Raw genomic sequence first — 21,621 nt, 5'->3', positions numbered from 1 at the left:
ATCAGGTCCCGGGTCTCTGGACTCAGAGTCTGTGCCTCATTCCGCGGTACCATGATCTACTCCCCTAAATTCCAAGACATTCCACAGGATTGATGTCCATGGCAGAAACCTGTAGACCCTGGATGGGGTGGGTAGGATCCCTGAAGTGAAAAGGGGGCTTCTGTATATTTATGCTTTTCTGGAAAGGGAAAGAGAGGCAGTTGTCCAAGCTTCTGGCTGCCCAGTCTAGAGGTACAGTAGCCTTGGGCCAGACCTGGCTGACCCAGAGGAGGGACCTTCACCCCCTCTCATCTTTGGCTCAAAAGGAGGTGAATTTGTAAAGCACTTTATATTTTCTGGCTTATTCAGTAATAGTTAAAACAAGTATTTGCTCTTTCTGCAAATTGGGTCCCATAACTGGGACCCATAAAGCCACAGTGACTTATTCTAACTTACCCAACTATTCAGTAGCAGGGACAGAGGTAGGACCAAGGAGGCCTGGTCTCCAACCTTCGAAGTCACATCTCATTTAATCACCCTCTGTGACAGATGCCATCACACCTCCTAGTCCAAAATATGTGTTTGTTTCCTTCAATTAAGGAGACAAAACTCACCAGTAGGACTTGGGATAGAGCTGCTGTCTCCAGGAATGGGGGTGGGATGCATGGAGCCGTTCAGATTCTTCCCTTATCCACTGACCCTTGGATCAGTGGCACAAATTTACAAGATGGGCTGGCTTTGAGTTAAACCTCTGGCTTTGAACTTGACCCCATTGGATTCTAGATATTAATCTAAGCCGCCAGAGACAACACACAGACGGGCCACACACCCACCGACTCCTCGGCCCATCTGTACCACATGCTAAGTCACGTAGAGCAGCTCTAAGGCCAGTCGGAGCTTTCACCAGGGAAACTCAGAGCTCACCCTGTCTTGCTGTTCCCTTTCAGTGTACCCAGGTGGAGCCACAGTCTGGCCCCCAACTTACTCCAGGAAGGAACGCTGGGAATACCCCCGCTCCGAAGGGACCCCCGGCCCTCTGCTGCCATCGCCTCGCTGCCACCGGAACCCAGCTGTGATGCCGGACCCCACTGCCCTCTACGGGGGCTTCCCCTTCCCACTGGAGATGGAAAACAAGCGAGCACCCCTTCCACCCCGTTACAGCAACCAGAACCTGGAAGATCTGATCCCCCGACGGCCCCCCAGTCCCCGGGAGCACCTGCTGGCCCCCTGTCTCAACGAGTACACAGCTATCAGCTACTACCACTCGCAGTTCCAGCAGGGAGGGGGAGGGCCAGGGCCCTGCCTGGCAGAAGGGGGCTACAAGGGGGTGAGCATGCGCCTCAGCCGGGCCGGGCCCTCTTACGCCGACTGCGAGGTAGGGGGCGGTCGTCCCACGGGCCGGGGCCAGCCCCAGGCCCCCCCCAACTATGAGGGCTCTGACATGGTGGAGAGTGATTATGGGAGCTGTGAGGAGGTCATGTTCTAGCTGCCCTCAGACGGAGGCAAGGGGGAGGCCGAGGACTTGGCGCCTTCCCCTGTCTGGCGGGGAGCGAGTTGAGCATGGCTGGGAAACTGGGAGGGAAGCCCCCATACCCAGTCCGGGTTGCCACATCTTGAAATGTGCTCTTCCAGACCCCCAGCTAGTCCCTGAGGATGGAGGGAAGCTGAGGGTAGAGCTCCAGAAACAGCACTAGGGCCCCCGGCAGAAAGGGTGTGCACAGAGCCGTTACCCTGGACACCCAGGAAAATCTGACTCCTGGGATGGGTAAAAGGCAGTGTGCGTCTCCCTGACAATTCCTAGGGAGTCAGGGCCTGAACGGGCCTGTCGGGCACATTCTTAGACCTGCCCGTTGCTGCACACTCTGCAGGCCGAGGTGGGATCATGCCTCACAGGCAAGCACCACAGCTGCTGAGAGACAAGGTCCAAGGTCACCGACCCTGCAGGGCAACAGGGTGTCCTCCTAGGGGCTGAGCGGTGAGCAGCAGGGGAGCAGCTACCACATGTCACTTGTATGCCCTGCCTGCCTCGCTGCAGAGTCTGCTCCATGTCAGGCACCGAGCCAGGCATCAGGCATAAGACAGTGAACTATGGCAACAAGGGTTCCTAAGGAGCATCACTTGGCCTCAGGTTCCTGGAGGTCCCACTCCTCTAATCTAATTCCAAGCACCTTGAGCCTCCTCTTTAAGTCTGACTTAAAGCCTGACTTTCTACTAGCCAGGGCCTGCCAGGATCTGTGCAGCCCCTGAACCGTCTTTGTTAAAGAGTTCAGACCTCATGGAACTCTGGGTTCGTCAGCCCAAGTTTCGCAAGCACTTTGGGCCAAAGGCAAGAAGGACATCATTCTTCATTTTTAAAAAAATTCTTAGGCACTTTTCAACCTTGCTGTCTGGATGAGTTGCCCCAAAGGGATTTTTCTTCCATAGACACAAGGAAGTCGGAACTCCTATGCAGGGAAGGGTGGAAGCAGGGAGCCGGACATCAGGAGTATCCTTTCCTGCCCCTCTGTTTCAGAGGCCTGCCAATCCAAGTGTTACCTGCAGCGACTCAACCCTATGCATGGAGGGTCATTGTGGGCATGTGTCTGCACATGTGGGTGCTTATGTACAGTACGTATGTACACATGTGCAGAACATATGTAGCCCGGAGTGGTAGGGACCAGAGACTTCTGGTGGCCTTGCCACTCCCTCACCTGCCAACCCCTGTCTCCGGTCCACTGCCTTTTCATGTGTCTTGCTTCTGGAGACAAAAGTCTAAAGGAAGAGCAATAGCCACTCTTACCCATAGGGCTGCTGCCTCCAGCACGAGGGAGCTGTGTGGGTGACAGGGTGTTTGTGTGCATGGTTCATGGCTGTGCGGGCGACTGTGAGCGTGAGTGACGGGATGCCTGGTTTTACTGGACATATTTGGTTGTTGTTTTTTTTTTTAACAATAAAATATCTTTTTTACTGTTATTTTCCGTGTCACTTAGGCTGTTTGGTCAGGGGAAGGTCACAAGGGTCTACAGGCCCTTCCAAGCTGAGGTTCGTGGAATTTGGGGGCTGGAAGGGGCCCCAGAGGTCATTAAGCATCATGATTCTCAAACCTTGCAAAATGGCTAAAATACATATCTCTGAGGCCCACACATATAAAATCGGAACCTCTGGGAGAAGGGCCCAGGACACTATTTGGAAAAAAGTCCTCTAGTTCTAATACAACTGTGCATAGTTAGTGGACAAGTCTGCTAAGCAGAGGTGAATGAAAGGCCCTGGACAAGACTTCAGGACTGCTGACCGCCCCCCACCCCGGCCAGCACCCTTGGCCACACATCACACTGGTCAGGGAGAGGGGACAATATCGCAGGTTTGGAAGGCCAGCCTCCTGATGCCCAGAGTTAGCCTTTGGCGCTGCTCCACAGCTCGCCCCGAAGCCCAGCTGGACGTGAATGTCACCAGGCAACCTGGTCCGTGCGGGCCTTGAGGGTACAACACCAAGACTGGACAGTCCAGTCCCTGCTGACAGGCTCCCAGTGCAGGTGGGCAGAGAAGGCACGTCCATGGGAGGCACCACAGCAGACCCTGGCTCTGGGGTCCGATGGGCTCGGTTCCAAACTGCTGTGCCACACACTAACGTGGCCTCAGGCAGGTATGACCGGGCCTCTCACTGTTCAGTAAAATGAAGAGTAAATAACATCCCTATTCTCAGGGATAAGTTCAAAGAGCTTATAGCAGCATAAACAATAACTGGTGACCATCATGCTAGGGAACAATACTGGGTAGTATACAAATAGGATTAACTTATCTGAACTGTGCGGGAAATCACAAATAACCTAGTCCAGTGTCGCCCAAACTTCTGTTGCTTTGCCTAACACTTTTATGATTTTTTTCCTGATAGAATAACACCTGTACTATTATTTACTAAATTGTTTTTACTGCACTTAGATTTTAAAAAATGTTTTTATTCACCTTAAAAGGATAACATCCATAAAAGAAAAGATCTGAAAATTCCTATTTTTTGTAGCGCACATGAAGATACATAAACATTCTGGTTTTCACAATGACTCTCTAAGGCCCTCTAGATCATCTCTGGGAAACACGGATCTAGTCCATCTTTGTTCTCAATGTTCCTCACCCTGAGGCCTGCAGAGGAGAAGGGGTTTGTGTGAAGTTCCACAGGTAGAACTTCACAGCAGTGACACCACATTCACGTCTGACACCAGCCTTGGCATCTCCCTAAAATACCACATGCTCTTTTCCTGGATGGGGAGCCTCTCTCCACCCAGCCCACCTCTGTCCCCACCTGTCCCCTCCTTCCCTTTTTCCTCCTGAGCCTGCACCTTCACGGATCAGCCACTAGAGGGCTCTCTGGGACCAAGAAGCAGAGCCGCAGAAGAGAAGGTTTTCAGGGAAATCCTCGCATCTCAAGGCACTGGGGTTCTGATTCCAAACGTCCTGAGTCTGACACAGCGTGACAGTGTCAGAGAAAGGCAGAGACCCAGACCTAGGCCTCCTGACCTGACCCAGGTGAAAACACAGCTCACCATAATCATCCTCACCACCACTACTGGCACTTGCTGTATGACAGGAGCTGTGCAAGCACTTGGCATGTCTTATCTCACTTAATCCTCACCAAAAATGCATAACGTAAGTACTGTCATCTCTGTTTTACAGATGAAGGAACAGGAGGCATCCAGAAATTAAGTGGCTTGTAACTTACAGTAGTGACTCAAAGTGAAGTCACCCAGTTCATGAGTGACAGGGTCAGGATTCAATCCAGGGCTGCCGGACTCCAGAACTATGCCTTACATTTGGGTTCGTGAAACCAATTATAAATACAGGATATCAGAAGACTGAAGAATAGCAGAAACTAGTCCAAGGATCCAACTGAGTTCAGAGGCCAAGAACGTCACTATAATTCTAAGTGGTGTTAACAGCTGGAATGTCTGCTCAACCCCAGGGCTCAACTCCAGACCACCCTTGTAATCCTGCATCCAGTTCTGAGGCTGGGCCTTAAGAGCGACACGGTAACCTTGGGCATTGCTAGAGGAGGGCAGCTAGGAAGGGGGCGGGGCTGGGGGGAGCGGCGAGGACTCACAACCACGTCGCACGAGGAAGGGCAGCCGTAATCCACCAGGGGCACCTGTAATCCACCAGGACCAATGGCAAGGGAATTGTGAGACAGCTCCTCGGATGGACAGCCTGCACTGCCGCACCATCACACGGAGTTTCTCAAGGCCTTATGGAGAAGGTAGATACATCTTCCAGGAATCAGAGCAGTGCTCTGGAGGGACACACATCAGGTCTTGTGGGGAGAGCCGCAAAAAGTGAATATCTGGGGGTAGAAGAAGGGCAGACAGAGCCAAACCACTCTCATGTGGACTGAAGATTATAGAGATTCTATAAGATAGAGGGGGAAAAAGATACAGTATGTAAAGTTTTGAGATATGGAGTGACTTGCCCAGGGCCCATGCTGGTCCCATAGAGAACAGCTGCCCCATCCTCCTGGTGCCACACCATGAATGGGTGAAACGCCTGCCTGTGAAGACACCGGGCCCAGGTGCAGAACAACAGCCCACGCTGCAGCATCTGAGGACAGGCTTTGGGAGTTCTCGGTGACTTTGCCAGCTCCACCTTGAGGAGAGGCACAGGCTGTGGCACCGAAAGAAGAGCAGCATCATTCTCAAGGACAGGGCTGGGGAACGACAAGCCTTCTGAATTTTCTCATGATTCCTCAACAGACCTACAAGGTCCAACCAAGGAAAGTGCTTGGTTAGATCAATAGGAAACTCAAAATTAATAGAGTGATGTCAACTCCTCACAGGCCGGGACACCATTCTCTCCTGAAGGAGACGACACTGAATTTAGTAACCAGCCAATTCCAGATACACGATTAGCCCCACAGACTGGCACTCATCCTGATCCCATCAACACCGCAATCAACTCGTGATCTGGGGAAGTGGCCAAGTCGTCACATCTCTCTAGCATCAGTAGCGAGGAGGTTAACCAGAGAAGCAGTGTTACAGCATCACCAAGAAGGAAGCCATAAATTCTGACAGAAGCGGCCAGGGAAGGTTCTAGAGAGCAGCAGCCACTGGAGCGGGGTCTTAAAGTTGAGCTTCAGATGGAGCACAGGGAGAAGGGCCAGCTGGGCTAAGAGAACAGCCCAAAAGGAAGGCCTGAAGGTTTTCAGTATTTCCGCAGTGCTGGGTGGTTCTGATGGGTGGGAGTGGAGGGACTGTGGAGCACAGGGCGGGGAAAGCATCCTGGGGTCGGAATGTGGGAGGAGCTAGGTACCCAGAGCAGGGCCTGGAGATACACTGTGTCCACCCAGGGATGTGAGGGGAGGAGTGACAGAATCAGGTAGCAGGGAAGTGAATCCTTCGAGCAAAAACATGAGGTCTGGAGTCAGACAGACCTGAGTCCACCATTTAGAAAATGTGTGATCTTGGGGACTTCCCTGGAGGTTCAGTGGTTAGGACGCCGCGCTTCCGCTGCAGGGAGCGTGGGTTCAATCCCTGGACAGGGAACTGAGATCCCGCATGCCGTGTGGTGTGGCCAAAAATAATAATAATAATAATAATAGAAAATGTGTTATCTTGGGCAAGTCATTTAACCTTTTATGCCTCAGTCTGAAAAGTGGGGATTATTACCAGCACCTTCCCTCACTGGATCTGAGCACCCAAGAAAATAATATAGGTAAAGTGCTTGGCACGGTTGGCATAGTAAATGTTTAGGAGATGTTAGATATTTTATCACTGCTATTAAAGAGGCAGATCTTAAAAAAAAAAAAAAAAAAAAGAGGCAGATCTTTTCAGAGTATCCATGACCACACACCTTTGTTCCCCAGCCAAGACAAAAAGACATCCCCCCAGCTTGGGGTAGTTACGGGCTAAGTGTATTAAGGCAGTGGTTCTTGATGGAGAGGGTGGTGATTTCCAAACATACCCCTGCCCCAACACACACACACACACACACACACGGACCTTTGACAATGTCTGGAGACACTTTGGGTTGTCATAACTGGCAGGGTGCAAGTGGCATCTAGTGGGTAGACCAGGGATGTTGCTAATCACCCTACAGTGCACAAGACAGTCCCCACAGCAAAGAACGATCCAGCCCAAAATGAACACAATATCAAGGCTGAGGAACTCTGTCCTAAGGAAACATATGTGGCCTTTAGGTAACACGGTAGCAGCTGGGAACCTGGCCTGAGGCAAAAGTACACGTAGGCCAAGAATTGCAGTTACGGCATATGGTTTGCTCATTTATAAAAAGGCACCAGTCTGGATCCTCCATTTGTCAGAGTAAATGTCAGGGTGAGTAAAAAACAAAAAACAATCCATGTATATATTATATATAATATATATATAATATAAATATTCCATGACCAAGTGGGATTTATTCTAGGTAAGCTAGGCTGGTTCAATATTCAAAGATGAATCCATTTAATCTACCATATTGACCAGTGAAAACAGAAAAAATGTAAGATTATAGCAATTGATGCAGAAAAAGCATTCAACAAAATTAAGCCATTCTTTCAAGAAAAATCTCTCAGTACAGGAAGAGAGGGGGAACTTCTATAAAAATCTTACAGTTGGCATCATATTGAAAGGTGAAAGACTGAAGGCTTTCCCTGTAAGATCAGGCACAAGGCTAGGATGTTACTGGAACCACTCTTTTTTAACACAGTACTGAAAGTTCTAGCCAGTGCAATAAGACCAAAAAAAAAGGTATACAGATCATAAAAGAAGTACAACTACTTCTATTTGTAGACAACATGTGCTATCTACACAGAAAATCCCCAGAATTTTAACCAAACACTCACAGAACTACAAAGTGAGTGCAGAAAGGTCATAAGACAGGTTTAACACTCAAAAATAAATTTCATTTCTATATACTACCAATGAACATGTGGAAACTGAAATAAAAAACACATTACCATTTACAATTGCTCCAAAGAAAATTAAATACTTAGGTATAAATCTAACAAAACATTTACAAGGTCTGATAAATGGCTAAAATAAAAAATAACATCACCGAATGCTGGCAAGAATGCAAAGAAACTGGATCATTCACACATTGCTGACAGAAACGTAAAATGGTACAGCCACTCTGGAAAATGGTTTGCAAAATACTTTTAAAACTAAAAACGGGCTTGCCATACAACCCAGCAATTGTACTGACATAACATCCCAGAGAAATAAAAACTTATCTTCATAAAGAAACTTGTACATGAGTATTCACAGCAGCTTTACTTGTAATAGCCAGACCTGGAAGCTATGCAAATTTCCTTCAATGGGTGAATGGATAAACAAACTGTGGTAGATCCATACCATGGAATACTACTCAGCAATGAAAAGGAATGAACGCTTCATACATGCACCAACATGAATGATCCTCAAGGAAATTACAGAGTGAAAGAAGCCAAACTCAAAAGGACACAAAGTATAATTACATTTATAGAACATTCATGAAGTAACAATGACAGAGATGAAGAACAAACAGATTAGTGGTTGCCAGGGGTTAGGGGATGTTGGGAAGGTGCAGGGCATGGATGTGTCTGTAATGGGGTAGCATGAAGGAGTCTTGCGGTGATGGTACAGTTAAGCATCTTGATTGCGGTAGAAGAAGCCACACATGATAAAACTGCTGAGCTACACACACAAACACACATACACGAACATGCACACACTCCAACGAGTGCATATATAACTGGAGAAACAAGAATGAGCGCTAAGGATTGTGCCAATGTCAATTTCCTGGTTTTGATAATGTGCTGTGGTTATGCGAGCTGTCAACACTGGAAGAGACTGGGTGAAAAGTGCACTGGATCTCCCTATTTGCCTGCACCTTCCTGTGAATCTATAATTACTTCAAAATAAAAAGCTTAATGTTTTTAAAAACCAAATTTTAAAGGAGGAAAATTATTTGAATGAATACCTTGCTAAAGAAGATAGACCAGGGGGCCAGAGAACCAAGGAATCAGGGAACTTGGGAACCAAGAAAAGAAGGAAAATGGTCAACTTGATGAAGAGGAAGGTGAAGGAGGAGGAGACAAGGTGATCAAGATGCTGGTTACATCGAGTAACAAAACCAAGAAACAGAAAACAGTCTCATGCTTGCTGCCTGGGAATGAAATACTGATGTATACTACAACATGGACCTTGACAACATTATGCAAAGTGAAAGAAACCAGAGAAGAAGGTCACATATTGCATGGTTCCATTTATATGATATATCCAGAATAGCAAATCCATAGAGACAGAAAGCAGATTAGTAGCCGCTAGGGGTTAGGAGGAGGGGGTGTATTAATCATGGTTTCTGTATTTTATGATGCTTTGACATCTTAGGGCCTTGTGGACCCAGAGGGGGGACTGCTCCTCCCAGAGTCAGGTAACTCCTGGAGAAAGCAAACAGCTTGCCTGAGGACATCCCTTTGAAATGCAAATCAATCAGTCCTGAGTGCAAACCCCAACCCAACTCATGTAATCAGTCTGGAACACAGTCTCAATCACCCCAGGACCAGTTATGGACAACTAGGGACCACCTCTACAGCCCAGGCTGCTCAAAGTGTTTACCTATCTAACCCTAAGTCTGCTCAGCTTGCTAACCCTGCCCTGCCTTGCCTTTCCCACAAAAACCTCAATAAAGGCTCCTGCCCACATTTCCCCCTCTCTTCTTCTGCCTCCGGATCACCCCTGGCACTTCCCCATGTGGCTCTGCCTCCTGTTTCTGTGGATCTGCGAGTAGAAAAACTTCATCCTTTGTGACAGTCATATCTGTTTCCGTGTGCCTTACCATACCTAATTAAAACAAATCCCAGGTACATTTTAAAACAGGGGGGAATAGGAAGTGTTTCATGTGTATATGGTTGTCATTTGGGGTGATAAAAATATTCTGGAATTAGCTAGTGGTAATGGCTGCACATCATTGTGAATGAGCTAATTGTCTCTAGCGGTAAATTTTATTCTGTATTTCTGTACTTTGCATTTCTACATAGACAATCGTTGTCTATGAATAAAAGTTTTTTTTTTTTTAAAAAAAAGGCCAATGGTAAATAAGCCCAGGAAAAGATGCACAGCATCAGTAGTCATTAGGCAAATGCAAATTAAAATCACAATGAGGTACTACTACATATCCATTAAGATGGGTAAAATTTTAAAAACCACAATATGAAGTATTGGTGAGGATATGGAGCAAATGGAACTTTCACAAATTGTTGCTAAGAATCCAAAATGGTACATCCACTTTGGAAAGCAATTTTCCAGTTTCTTACAGAGTTAGTATACACTTAACCGCACAACCTCACAATTCCAGTCCAAGGTATTTACCAAAGAGTAATAAACACGTATGTCCACACAGATATCTGTACGTGAATATGTATAGCAGCTTTATTCATAACACCCCAAACTGGAAGCAACCCAAATGTCCAAAGACTCGTAAATAAATAAACTACGGTTCAGCCACGCAACAGAATATTATTCCGCAATAAAAACAAACTCCTGATACATGTCACAACAGAGGTGAATATAAAAAGCATTATGCAAAGTGAAAGAAGTCAGACAGAAAGGACCATACTTAACGTTCCATTTATATGACATTCTAGAAAAGGCAAAACTACAGTCAGTTCAGTTGTTTCCAAGGGCCGAGTGGCATGGGGATGGGATTGCAGAGGGGCACAAGGGACCTTTGGGTGGTAAAGGAAACATTCTGATCTTCATTGAAATGGTGGTCGGCATGCATTTGCCCAAACTCATCAAATTGTGCACTTAAAAAACAGGTGACTTAGGTAAGTTATTCCCCAATTTTTTAAAAAAAGAGGTGGGGGAGACCAAAGGCCAAGGGTCTAGTAAAGGGTACCAGTTGAAGACACAGTTTCTTGGCACATGTCTGCAATGGGCTAGGTCTGAGGAAGCCAGCCTACTTGGCAAAATGCCCTAGCTAGACTTAGGACCCAAATCCAGACCCTGTCACTCAATTTATGTCCGTGCAGGTGCAGTGGGCTTACCTTGACGGCCTTGGTTACCTGGAAGGGGGGATTATGGCATTATGTACAGACAGGAGCAGGAATAAAAACATGAAGAGGTGAACAGTCTAAGAAGGGTTGAATGCTCTGCCCAAAGCCAGTGAGCAAGACAAGATTATAATGAATGCATAACCAAAAAAAAGAAAAAAAACAAGTAAAACTGCTTTCCTCTAAGTCTTGGTTTTCTTCAATTCAGCTAATGTTTCATAAAATGTTTCATAAGCCCTTCATGCCAGGTACTTTATAACATTCTCTCTAACCCTCTCAATAGTCCCTAAGGGTGGCCCTCCCTCCTGAGGCTGCAACAAAGAGGGCAAGGCAGCCACTGCCTTGGGAAGGGCTTGGGTTCTGCAACCACAGGGCTCGCATACATATCCGGACTCTGCCCCTTGCTGGCTGGTGTCCCGGAACAGTCACTGAATGCCTTTGACCCCCCCTATCCACCCACCACCAGTTCCAGTAATAACACTGATCATAGAAAACAGTCATCATACTTTCCCCACCTTCCTCTGTCAGTAAAGTTTTACACCTCAACAGTGTTCCTTGAGGGCTCTGCTTTTAGACAAGTCTAATCTAGTCAGCCAATGAAGATCAGTATTCAAATCATCTCAGGGGCAGCTTGGATGGCCTTGTTTTTCCTCTTAAATGTGACAAAAAGGGAGTCATCTCTTGCATGTCCTGAAATCTATCTTGTCACTTCCAGAAAGGTAGGTGTTACCTCTGGTATCAGTCAGGTTCTTCAGAGACACAGAAAGAGTTAAGATGGAGATATTCATACTTACATATATACAGGAGGTGGTGGGGGAGACAAAGAGGGGGAAACAGAGAGAAAGAGAGAGAGACACAGACAGGCAGACAGACATTTCAAGGACTTCAGTGATTGTGCAGGGTGGCAAGTTCAGAATTTACAGGGCCAGCTAGCAGCTGGAAACTCTCGGGCAGGAGTCAATGCTGCAGTCTTGCAGAATTTCTTTCTCAGTGAAACCTCAGTTTTGCTCTTAAGGTCCTCTTAGCTGACTGGACAAAGCCCACCCACATTTTGAAGATAATCTTTTTATTTAAACGCAACTGACTGTGGACATTAACCACATCTACAAAACATCTTCAAGGCAACACCTACGTTAGTGTTTGACTGAATAACTGGGTTATTCAATACAATCGCCCAACCACCATGACACTTAAAACTGACCATCACAACTGTCCTGGGTGGTCATCTGACACACACAGAGGGGGCTGAGAATTCCTACTCAAGTTTTTGAGAGAAGCAGGAGCACACTTAGGAAGGGCAGGATTGTCTAACAGAAAAATAACTACCGCCCTTTCTTGGGGACTCTCCATCCACAGATGGTTCTGCTGTTCCCACTACACCCCTGGATGAGCTCTGTGACATAAACCAGAAACATTTTGGCATAACATCTAGTAAAGGGATCTGAGTGACCAAAAAAAAGAAAAAAAAAAAAAAAGTGAAAACAAGGACACAGACTGCAACCTCTCAAACATCAAAAATAAAATTCATTTATTAAGGAAAAGTTTAACACATGAATCGTGTGCAGAACCCAAAATAAGATCTTCCATGAGCTCCAGCATGATCCACGTCTCTATACATACCATGCGGGAAACACACATCCAACGCAGGCACATAACATACACAGGACTGTCTTGTTATCAAGACCTGCTGGAGGGTAGTTTTTCATATTCCTCTTATTCACACATCCACTGACATGTTCTACAACAGAGCCACATGATTTTATTGTTCAGTAAAACAAAATCACTTCTACAGCACCACCTTGATTGAAACAAAAGAACACGGCTGACAACAGGCACCCTCACTCCCCACTGCAACTCTGGCAACCTTAGATCAGCACCGTTTATGTCTCCTGGCCAGGAAAGGACCCAGTGGTACAAGGACAGGGAAGAAATGCCACAGGCAGATGCTGTGAGAGCAAACGGCCTTGCAACCAGCAGGACTGTCTAAAAAGTATTGACCGTGATTTCAAAGACAAAGCACTCTCCTTTCCCCTTGGAGACGTGTAATGTACTTTGAAAAAATTAATTCTAAGGCGGACGTCGAGCCGACTCCTGTACACCAAGTCATGCCACTTACATTTTTTATTTCCACCGTGACAAAGCAGCTTTGTGTTCTGAGCGGGGCCGATGCCGGGTCTCGCCTTAACGTCCCATCGGCCATGAACTAAACTGATACAGACCCCCTTGCGGTGAATAGTGAAGAGAGGGAGCTGTAAACAGACATAAATTGAGACTCTGCACTTCCAAAAAGCATGAGGTGAACACGTAGTTAAACACAGATGATGTTCTACAATTTAGGAAGGGAGACATTTTAGGAAAAAAGAGAGGCGAACAGGGAGGGGGAAAGGATTTTCCTAATGTACCTGTTTGCCTGGGGGTAGAGAGTGAACGGTGAGCCTCAGCCCGTGAAGTTGGCTGGAGAGGTCAGTGACAGAGAAGGAGGGTGTAAGCGGCAGGTTCTAGGCTAAGACATGCCACACAGTCACATACCTCTGTGCAGATGAAGGGCTCCTAGCAGCTGGACAACAGCACAACATAAATATAAATAATGCCACTTGTGAATGGTACAACTTCTAGGAAAAAGGGAATAGTAGATGCCAGGTCATGCTGTTCCCAGCAAGAACCTACATTTAAGGAGAGGTATACTGCCTACAGGGAGTTGGAAACCTGCTCCCAATAGCGGCATTTGCAGGACAGAACAAGGGGCTCTGAGAAGCTACCTCTGGGCCGATGGAATCTGGGGCTGCCCTGGGGAGACTGGAGGAGGACACAGAGCCCAACAGCAGTGGGCCAGAAAGCCCCACGGTTTGGTTTGGTCTGACAGGTGTGGCCTCACACTCCTGAAAGCCTTCGCTCTGCTGCTCCCCAATCAGTCTCTTACTGATGCTGGTGCTTTCTCATCAGAGACTAAAGTAGGGCCCAGGAAGAGGCTGGGCAGCTGGTTCCTAAGAGCACTGGGAGGAAAGCAGGGAGGGCCCCCTGACTGAGCAGCCCTGTGGGCAGCAGAGGAGTAAGCTTCCCTGAGCTGGCCCCGCGGGCTGCTTCCAGAAGAGGAAGGGCTTCCTCCACTACGACCTCTGGCCGACCCTTTACTCGATACCTCATTGCTGTGCAACTGCACTAGCCGGAAGGTCCCCATGGGGTCCGCCTTGCCTAGGTCTCCTGAAGCAGCCATGCCATCGGGCTGTCAAAGCAGCAAAAGCACGGGAAAGCAATTGAACAGGACGCAGGCCAGGCCAAACTAGCTTCCCGAAGCCCCAAGGCTAGAGCTGTCTCTCCTATGCACCACCTTCCCTGGGCAGGGGCTCTGAAGCAAGAGACCTGGGGCCAGAGGACCTCAGTATTGTGCCACCCAGTCCTCAGGTCCCAGCATCACAGTCCGGGTCTCAAGACCCACCTGGAGAGGACTGCCTCTAGCAGTGCCCAGAGCCTCCGCCGTGGAAGCTGTGGGTGGGCTACACATCTGACCCCCTTCTACTGGCCTGCACCTTCTCGCTGAAAACAACTCTCAGGACCACTCTGGAAAGACTGCTGGTTGGGGCTTGCAAAGAGGAGCTGACAGTTCTTGAAGTTACATTTTGGTACTAGAAGTTACTGAGAAAGCCCGAGGGCAGGGAAAGCCTTCAGATGGCAGGGCTGCTGCCACCTCCAGCTAGAACCCTGGTCACGTAAGCACCTGTGAGTGACCACCGAAGAGCAGAAAGGATGTAGGAAAGTGTCACTTTCCTAAGGGAGACAAATCACCACTGACTGCATCTTCCTAAGTGAATAAATTATTAGGTGGGCCAGGAGTCACTGCAATGAGAGAATCTGGCTTTGGAACAGAAGAGAAAGAAAAAGCTGGGGCTGTGAGGGCGAGTCACAGCCCCTAGGAACTTTGGTGAAATACAAAAACAAAACCCCTGATAAAGTGGTGCTGTTCTCCCCACTTTCAGGCAAGAGCCTGGTAGCAGGACAGCAGAACCCTGTTATATATGCAGGGGAGCGTGTGCGCGCGCGCGCGCACACACACACACACACACACACACACACACACACACAGACACACACAGACAGACACACACACACACACACACACACACACACAGCTCAAGAGATGGAGAGTCAATGAACACCCTTCTGCAATACTTCTCACACCAAGAGGGAAGACGGGGCAGCCGAAAGCAAGGCAAGGGACCTTCCCCTGCCTTCTCGGCAGTTTGTTCCCAAACCCGAAGGTCGACCTTGAGGTGAGTCAGCCCTGAGGCTGTTTCTTTTCTGATACCCAGGGAGGCATGCATGGGGGGGTGGAGCGGGGGGGGGGGTTGGGGGGCAGGCGGGCAGAGACAAGGGCATGATTAGTGTTTAGAACACAGGAGACCGAAGCCCCAACCATTGGAAGTCCAGGTCCTGGAGGCAGCTTGGGGCGGGGCACTGTTTCTGCCCATCCTCCTCATCCTCTGGGGATTGTAAACAACTGAGCACCACTCGTAGTGTCGGACCAGCTGCTGCAAACTCTACGAACTGAATCTCACACGCTCTGGGCACACTGGCCTCGTCTTCTTGTCCATGGCAAGAGTCTGGGTGTCTTCCTGGACGTTGCCGTGACGCTTGTCTGTCAGGGGCTGAGGCTGGCAAACAGGCCTGAATGCACAACGCAGCCATTTTCTAAGCCTCCTATGGAGAGAAACACACCCCACGTGTCCGTCCTTCCCCTCGGCCTTGTGCACCGGCAAACATCTCCTGAGTCCTTCATGTCTTCTCAGTAGGAAATCTGGCTGGTCAACGGGAGGCAAGGTCCATGGTGCCCCACAAAGGTCCGCACTCTGATGATCCTGATGAAAATCTCTGGAGTCCCTGGCCAAGGGTGCGGAGGGTCTAAGCAGACATCTCCTGCGTTAAGCTTCTTCTCAGCGGGAGAAGCCGAGCAAGGGTTTACTGAAGAAGGAACAATTCACAACAGTCCCAGATCCAGAGACGGAGTCTAAAAACAAAGGCTGATTTTAAATAAAATATAAATATTTTCAACTTTGGCAGCACTTGATACCTTCCAGGAGTTCCAGCAACTAAGATCATAACAGTATCGTGACCCACACGAGGAAACCGGAGAAGAGGAGGTGTCGCCGAGGATGACAGCACGCCAGAGACAGGAAAGGCTAAAAACTCCAGCTTCAGGCAGCTGGTTTTAAACTACTAGGTAGGCTCCACTACGAGGTGGAGACTTGAACAGGTAGGAAAATATTGAGGTAAAATATTTGGGAGAGAGATAAGAGATGGGCCCGGCAAGGGCATAAAGAAGGGCATTTCCACTGACATCATCTAGGCCTGGCCCGGGCGAGGAGAACACATGAGGTGAGAGACATTAAAATTTTTAAATAAAGTGAGCTGTGCAACAGGAATAATTTGGATGAGGTGGGTCAGAAGGAGAAGGGCAAGCAGTAAGGGGGGAAGGCGTGATCAGGGAAAAGAGTTGAAAAGTTCCGGGTTAAAATAAGTACAAATGAACAGAGATGGCACTGCCCCTAGAGGTACCTCCCACATATCTGCTGCCGACTCTCTACCCTGCCCTCAACCCTATCTGGCTCAGGGAACCCAGGTGCCAGGTAAGGGTACATGGATGGCAACCTTGCCTCTCCCCAGAGCCTGGACCCTACCTGAGGCTCTGGGGCCAGGTGCTGGGGAACATACAGGGCGGAGTGGGCCGGTGCAGGGAACGCACCCAGCCCGCTATACAAAGGCACTGGTGGAGTTGACGAAGATGGGAGCGCTGCTGGGCTGGATCAGCTCGTAGAGGGTCACACACGTCCCCACCACAAAGCCCACGAAGCCCAGGAGGCTGATCAGGGCGTCCTTGACGATGGTGATGGGGCTCATGCCCTCTGAGTAGTAGGTGGCGATCTCCAGGAGGGGCGGGATGATGAGGGCCAGGGCACTGCTGCTCACGGAGCCCACCAGGGAGATGACCAGGTCCAGGCGGGGGACGAGGATGGCCAAGACGCCTGTGGGAGAGAGGACACGCCTGTTGATGACTGCCCAGAGCTGAGAGAGACCGCCTCACTGTTCAGCAAATTTAGCAAGTGTTCTTCTCATAGTATGGAGAGCTCCAAGGAAGCTGAGACATCATCCAGTCCAATCTCTCATTCCACAGATGAGAAAACTGATGCCCGGAGATGTGGCATGACCCGGGTCTCACAGCAAGGATGGCAGAACTGGGACTGGAAACCAGATTTCCCAACTTCACCTGCCACAGTCCTTGATTTCCACCTTTCTGAGGAAAAGGAACCAAATTACATTCCAGGGTAACCCGGTCCTACCAAAGGAGAGCGAGTGGAGAGCAGAAGAGGAGGTGAACCTTTTCTAAGCGACTGCTCATCTTCTTACCACTGAGGGTACCTCCAACACAAACCACTCTACTTGAATGACAAGAAACGAAACGGGGAGAAAACCCTCCTTCTTCTGGAACGATCCCATATCAGCCCCATTGCACAGAGCGTTTTCACACAGGGAAAGGAGAAGCAGGTCTGTGCGTAGGCCAACCTCAGAAGCAAGGCCCCCCATGATGACTGCGTCCCTGTGCCAGGACAAACCAGTGGCTCCCACACCTGAAACTCAGCCCAGGTGTACACAAGCAAGGTGCAACTGATGATAAAGGTGAATGGGGGGGACTTCCCTGGTGGTCCAGTGGGTAAGACTCCACTCCCAATGCAGGGGGCCCGGGTTTGATCCCTGGTCAGGGAACTAGTTCCCACATACCGCAACTAAGAGCCCACATGCCGCAACTTAGGAGTCTACATGCTGCAGCTAAGAGGTCTGCATGCTGCAACCAAAGATCACGCGTGCTGCAACTAAGACCCAGTGCAGCCAAAAATAAATAAATAAATATTTTTTAAAAAGAGGGGCCTCCCTGGTGGCGCAGTGGTTGAGAGTCTGCCTGCTAATGCAGGGGACACGGGTTCGAGTCCTGGTCTGGGAGGATCCCACATGCCACCGAGCAACTGGGCCCGTGAGCCACAACTACTGAGCCTGCGCATCTGGAGCCTGTGCTCCGCAACGAGAGGCCGCGACAGTGAGAGGCCCGCGCACCGCAATGAAGAGTGGCCCCCGCTCGCCACAACTGGAGAAAGCCCTCACACAGAAACAAAGATCCAACACAGCCAAAAATAATAAATAAATAAATAAATTTAAGAAAAAAAAAAAAAGAAACTGAATTGCCATTCGGATTTATTGCCTGAAACAAAAAAGCTCCTGATGTGTTTGGCTTAAAAAAAAAAAAAAAAAAGATGAGTGGGGGCCACATGAGGAAACGCCATCGGCTTGCAGAGCACACCAGCGCCTGTACCACCAGCCAGCTTGGGGGTGAAGGTCAATGTTTCACAGGTTTATTGAGGATTATGGCCTCTGGAATTAGGCACTTGTGTGTGAACCCTGGCTCTGCCTTGAGTGACACATGGCTCCTTTCTATTTCCCAGCGTTCTTGTTGGCAAAACAGGGATACAAAAAGCTCTTACGTCACAGAGATGTTGCGATGATCAGAGGAGATTACACGGGTACTTAACTAGAGTCCTGGTGTACACCAGGCACATAATACAGTCAATATTACTCATCACTAGTATACATCTTGTTGCTTATGGAAAGTGCATTGTTAACTCGTTAGTCATCGAATGTATTCTGATGGATTGTCTTCCCCGCTGCGGGGCTCCAGCCGGAGGTCCTGTGCGTTGAGACAGTGATCCAGGGCACGTCTGTTACCTCACTGATCCCTATGAGAGACTCACACTAGACACGGGGGTTTCAGTTCTCACTTCATTTCATAAAGCAGAAATGTAGTTAAATTGCTCTGAGGAAGGCATCACAGTGGTGAGAGACCAGAACGTCTTGTATTGGCCGGAGTCCCGTATAGCCTTTCTACGCTCCAGATGGATTGCCTGAATCGATCCCTGCTTCTTTGGCTGAGCACCAGACGAAAGCAGTGGGCTGCATTTAGAGGCCAGGCTTTGTGAGAAACACCTACTTTTAAACTGGAATACCACTCCATGCGGCAAAGGAAGAGGCATGCTGGGAGCCGGGATGTAGCAGGGGAGGAGCAGGGTCACGTCACCTGTCTTACACTCACTCTGCAGCTGTGCTGTCCGATAACGCCACAGTCACTAGCTATCTAAATCTAAATGAATTCAGTTCTCCAATCACACTGGCCACATTGCAAGGACTCAACTGCCACCTGTGCCTAGTGGCTACTGTCCGGGACAGCACACCTAGAACACTTCCATCACACAGACCGTCTAGTGTCTAGTAGACAGCACTGGGAAGCATCCACTGAGCTGAATTTCCCTCCGCTCCACGGGTACGGAACTCCACATTATTATGGTCCCTGTGGAAGGAAAGGTCCAAAGAATTCAAATGATAGAAAGTGACAGAGCTGGGACTAGAGTCCAGGACCTTAAGCCCCTGCTGCAGTCACATCATAGACCTGATGATCAAGAAAATACAGAATGGGACTTCACTGGTGGTGCAGTGGTTAAGAATCTGCTTGCCAATGCAGGGGACACGGGTTTGAGTCCTGATCCAGGAAGATCCCACATGCCGCAGAGCAACTAAGCCCATGTGCCATGACTACTGAGCCTGCGCTCTAGAGCCCGCGAGCCACAACTACTGAGCCCAAGCACCACAACTACTGAAGCCCACGCGCTCTAGGGCCCGCATGTTGCAACCACTGAGCCTGCGTGCTGCAACTACTGAAGCCCACGCACCTAGAGCCTGTGCTCCGCAACAAGAGAAGCCACCGCAGTGAGAAGCCCCGCGCACCGCAATGAAGTAGGCCCCGCTCACTGCAACTAGAGAAAGCCCATGCACAGCAACGAAAACCCAATGCAGCCAAAAAAGAAAATACAGAATGATACATGCAGCAGGAGGGAGAACAGGGGATCTGGCTGATCGGCGGAAAGATCCTGTCTGTGAAGAACTGGGGGAGTCTGATATCGGGTTAGCTTTCCCAGGGATGCACCACAATCATGTGGTAGGGAATCCGGTACAGGTCAGCCCTGACCTCTCTCTGCTTTGTAGAGGACACCAGACAAGGATTTTGAAGCCTGGATAACAAAAGGGGGTACAAGGAAAATGAGTCTCAGATCTGCCTCTGCTGCCCAGGGTTTTATAGCCCTGGGGCAATCCCTTCCTCTTTCTTTCTTCTATATTCAACCACCATGGCAATTATCCACGAATACCCTCACTGTTCTGAAGCCTTCAGAAAGTCTAAATAAAGGATAAGCTTTTAACTTGCTCTGCAAGTTAAAAATAGTCTGTTTCAGCCTTTAGTTACTTCTAAATAGAGTTGGTGATGTCCCTCAAACCTTCAGGGTTGAATATGGAGGAAAGGTGGAAGTGAAGTGTCTGTAGGCTGATGACAAAACGGCATTCTCATCATGGATAACCTGACGCTCAACAAATGTTGATCTGCTGTGTGACCTGGAATAAGACACTTGCCCTCTCTGGGGTCTGGGTCTCTCTCTGCCTAATGTTTAACCACACAGTGGTGGCTCCAGATGTTCCAGTTTGGGTGAGCAGTGGGGTGGAAACAGCTGAGGCAGCCATCAGACCTAAGCCTGGGTGTGGTTAAGGGTCTGGACTCAGAACCTAGGCTCCAATCCACCACTAACCAGCCAGTTTCTTAACCTGTTTAAGACTCATCTCCCGTACTGCTAAAAAGGGATGGTCAAATGAGATCATTCACGTAAAGAACCTAGAGTACTACACACATAACAAGTGCTTCATACATGTCAGCTAATAGCATCACCCGTCCCTGCTCAGTAGTAGGCTGTGTGTGACCTGGGGGGGAAATCAGTTCCTATTCTGAGCCTCAGTTCACGTACCCATGAAGTATGGTGATTGTATTAACACTGGATGATCACTCAAGTCACACTCGACTCTGAAATTTTAAGGAACTGTGCAATGTAGATTTAGTCACGTAGGAATGTGTTCTGGGATATGTCCCTCAACTCACTGTCAACTGGGAAGCAATGTGTGCTGCTCCAGAGTGGCACAGCGGAGAGACGGGATTCCGCTCTAAGAACACATGGTTGGGCCAAAAACGTAGCTTCTAGCCTGCCTGCTTTTGTACCGTTAAAGGGAGTGTGAGTTATTCCTCCTGGTCCCCAGGATGCTCCAGCCCACTCAAGAGAAGGGAGGATTTTAGCAGAGGCAATGAGCCCCTGGAGGAGATAAGTCAGAGGACCTGCCCAGCCCTCCCAGCTCTGACAGTCTGTCCTCTCCCTTCCCTTTCTCCCCTTCCCTCTCTCGTATTAGCCCGGAGGACAGATGGGTACTTCATGATACGAGTTAAGTGAAGTCACTCGTGCTCCACTCTGATAAGAATTAAGTGAAAACAGAAACAGAAGCTTGTGAGATCAGAATCTTTTCTCAGATTGGTCGGAGATGTTCCATTTCATCATGACTTTAAAAAGCAATCTAAATACTTGTTCTTGTTTTTACTACAACAGATATACAAGATAAGTATGTTTAGCAAAAATATCCTTAATAGAAATATTTTTAAAAGGGCAAAAACTTTTCTTTTAAAGCCAGGGCCACAGGGTTGCAAATGGAGCACTGTCTTCCTGTCCTAGCTGGACTGGATATTTAGC

The 21,621-nt window shown here is 48.7% G+C and overlaps 2 protein-coding genes across 5 annotated transcripts in view; one reads left to right on the top strand and one right to left on the bottom strand.

Annotated features, from left to right (window-relative positions):
• FAT2 (FAT atypical cadherin 2) overlaps positions 1 to 2,931 on the top strand; it is an 86,334-nt gene extending 83,403 nt beyond the window's left edge. The window contains exon 24 of the mRNA XM_019924765.3: positions 927 to 2,931. Coding sequence (XP_019780324.2) covers positions 927 to 1,465 — 539 coding nt within the window. The 3' untranslated portion in view covers positions 1,466 to 2,931. The remainder of the gene's footprint in view (positions 1 to 926) is intronic.
• The window catches only part of SLC36A1 (solute carrier family 36 member 1), a 104,505-nt gene that overhangs the window by 35,648 nt on the left and 47,236 nt on the right, over positions 1 to 21,621 (bottom strand). For 2 of the 4 annotated variants that reach the window (XM_019924767.3, XM_073802731.1), the window contains one exon: positions 12,474 to 16,986. The exons of the other annotated variants lie outside the window; for them this stretch is intronic. In XM_019924767.3, the coding sequence (XP_019780326.1) occupies positions 16,715 to 16,986 (272 nt within the window). In that variant the 3' untranslated portion in view covers positions 12,474 to 16,714. Of the gene's footprint in view, positions 1 to 12,473; positions 16,987 to 21,621 lie in introns of those variants that run through there. 4 annotated transcript variants of the gene reach the window in all.

Source organism: Tursiops truncatus, chromosome 3, assembly GCF_011762595.2.
Source record: "Tursiops truncatus isolate mTurTru1 chromosome 3, mTurTru1.mat.Y, whole genome shotgun sequence".
In the NCBI taxonomy this organism is placed as follows: domain Eukaryota; kingdom Metazoa; phylum Chordata; class Mammalia; order Artiodactyla; family Delphinidae; genus Tursiops; species Tursiops truncatus.
The sequence above is the reverse complement of the archived record's forward strand: the minus strand, read 5'-3'. Positions and strand labels throughout refer to the sequence as shown.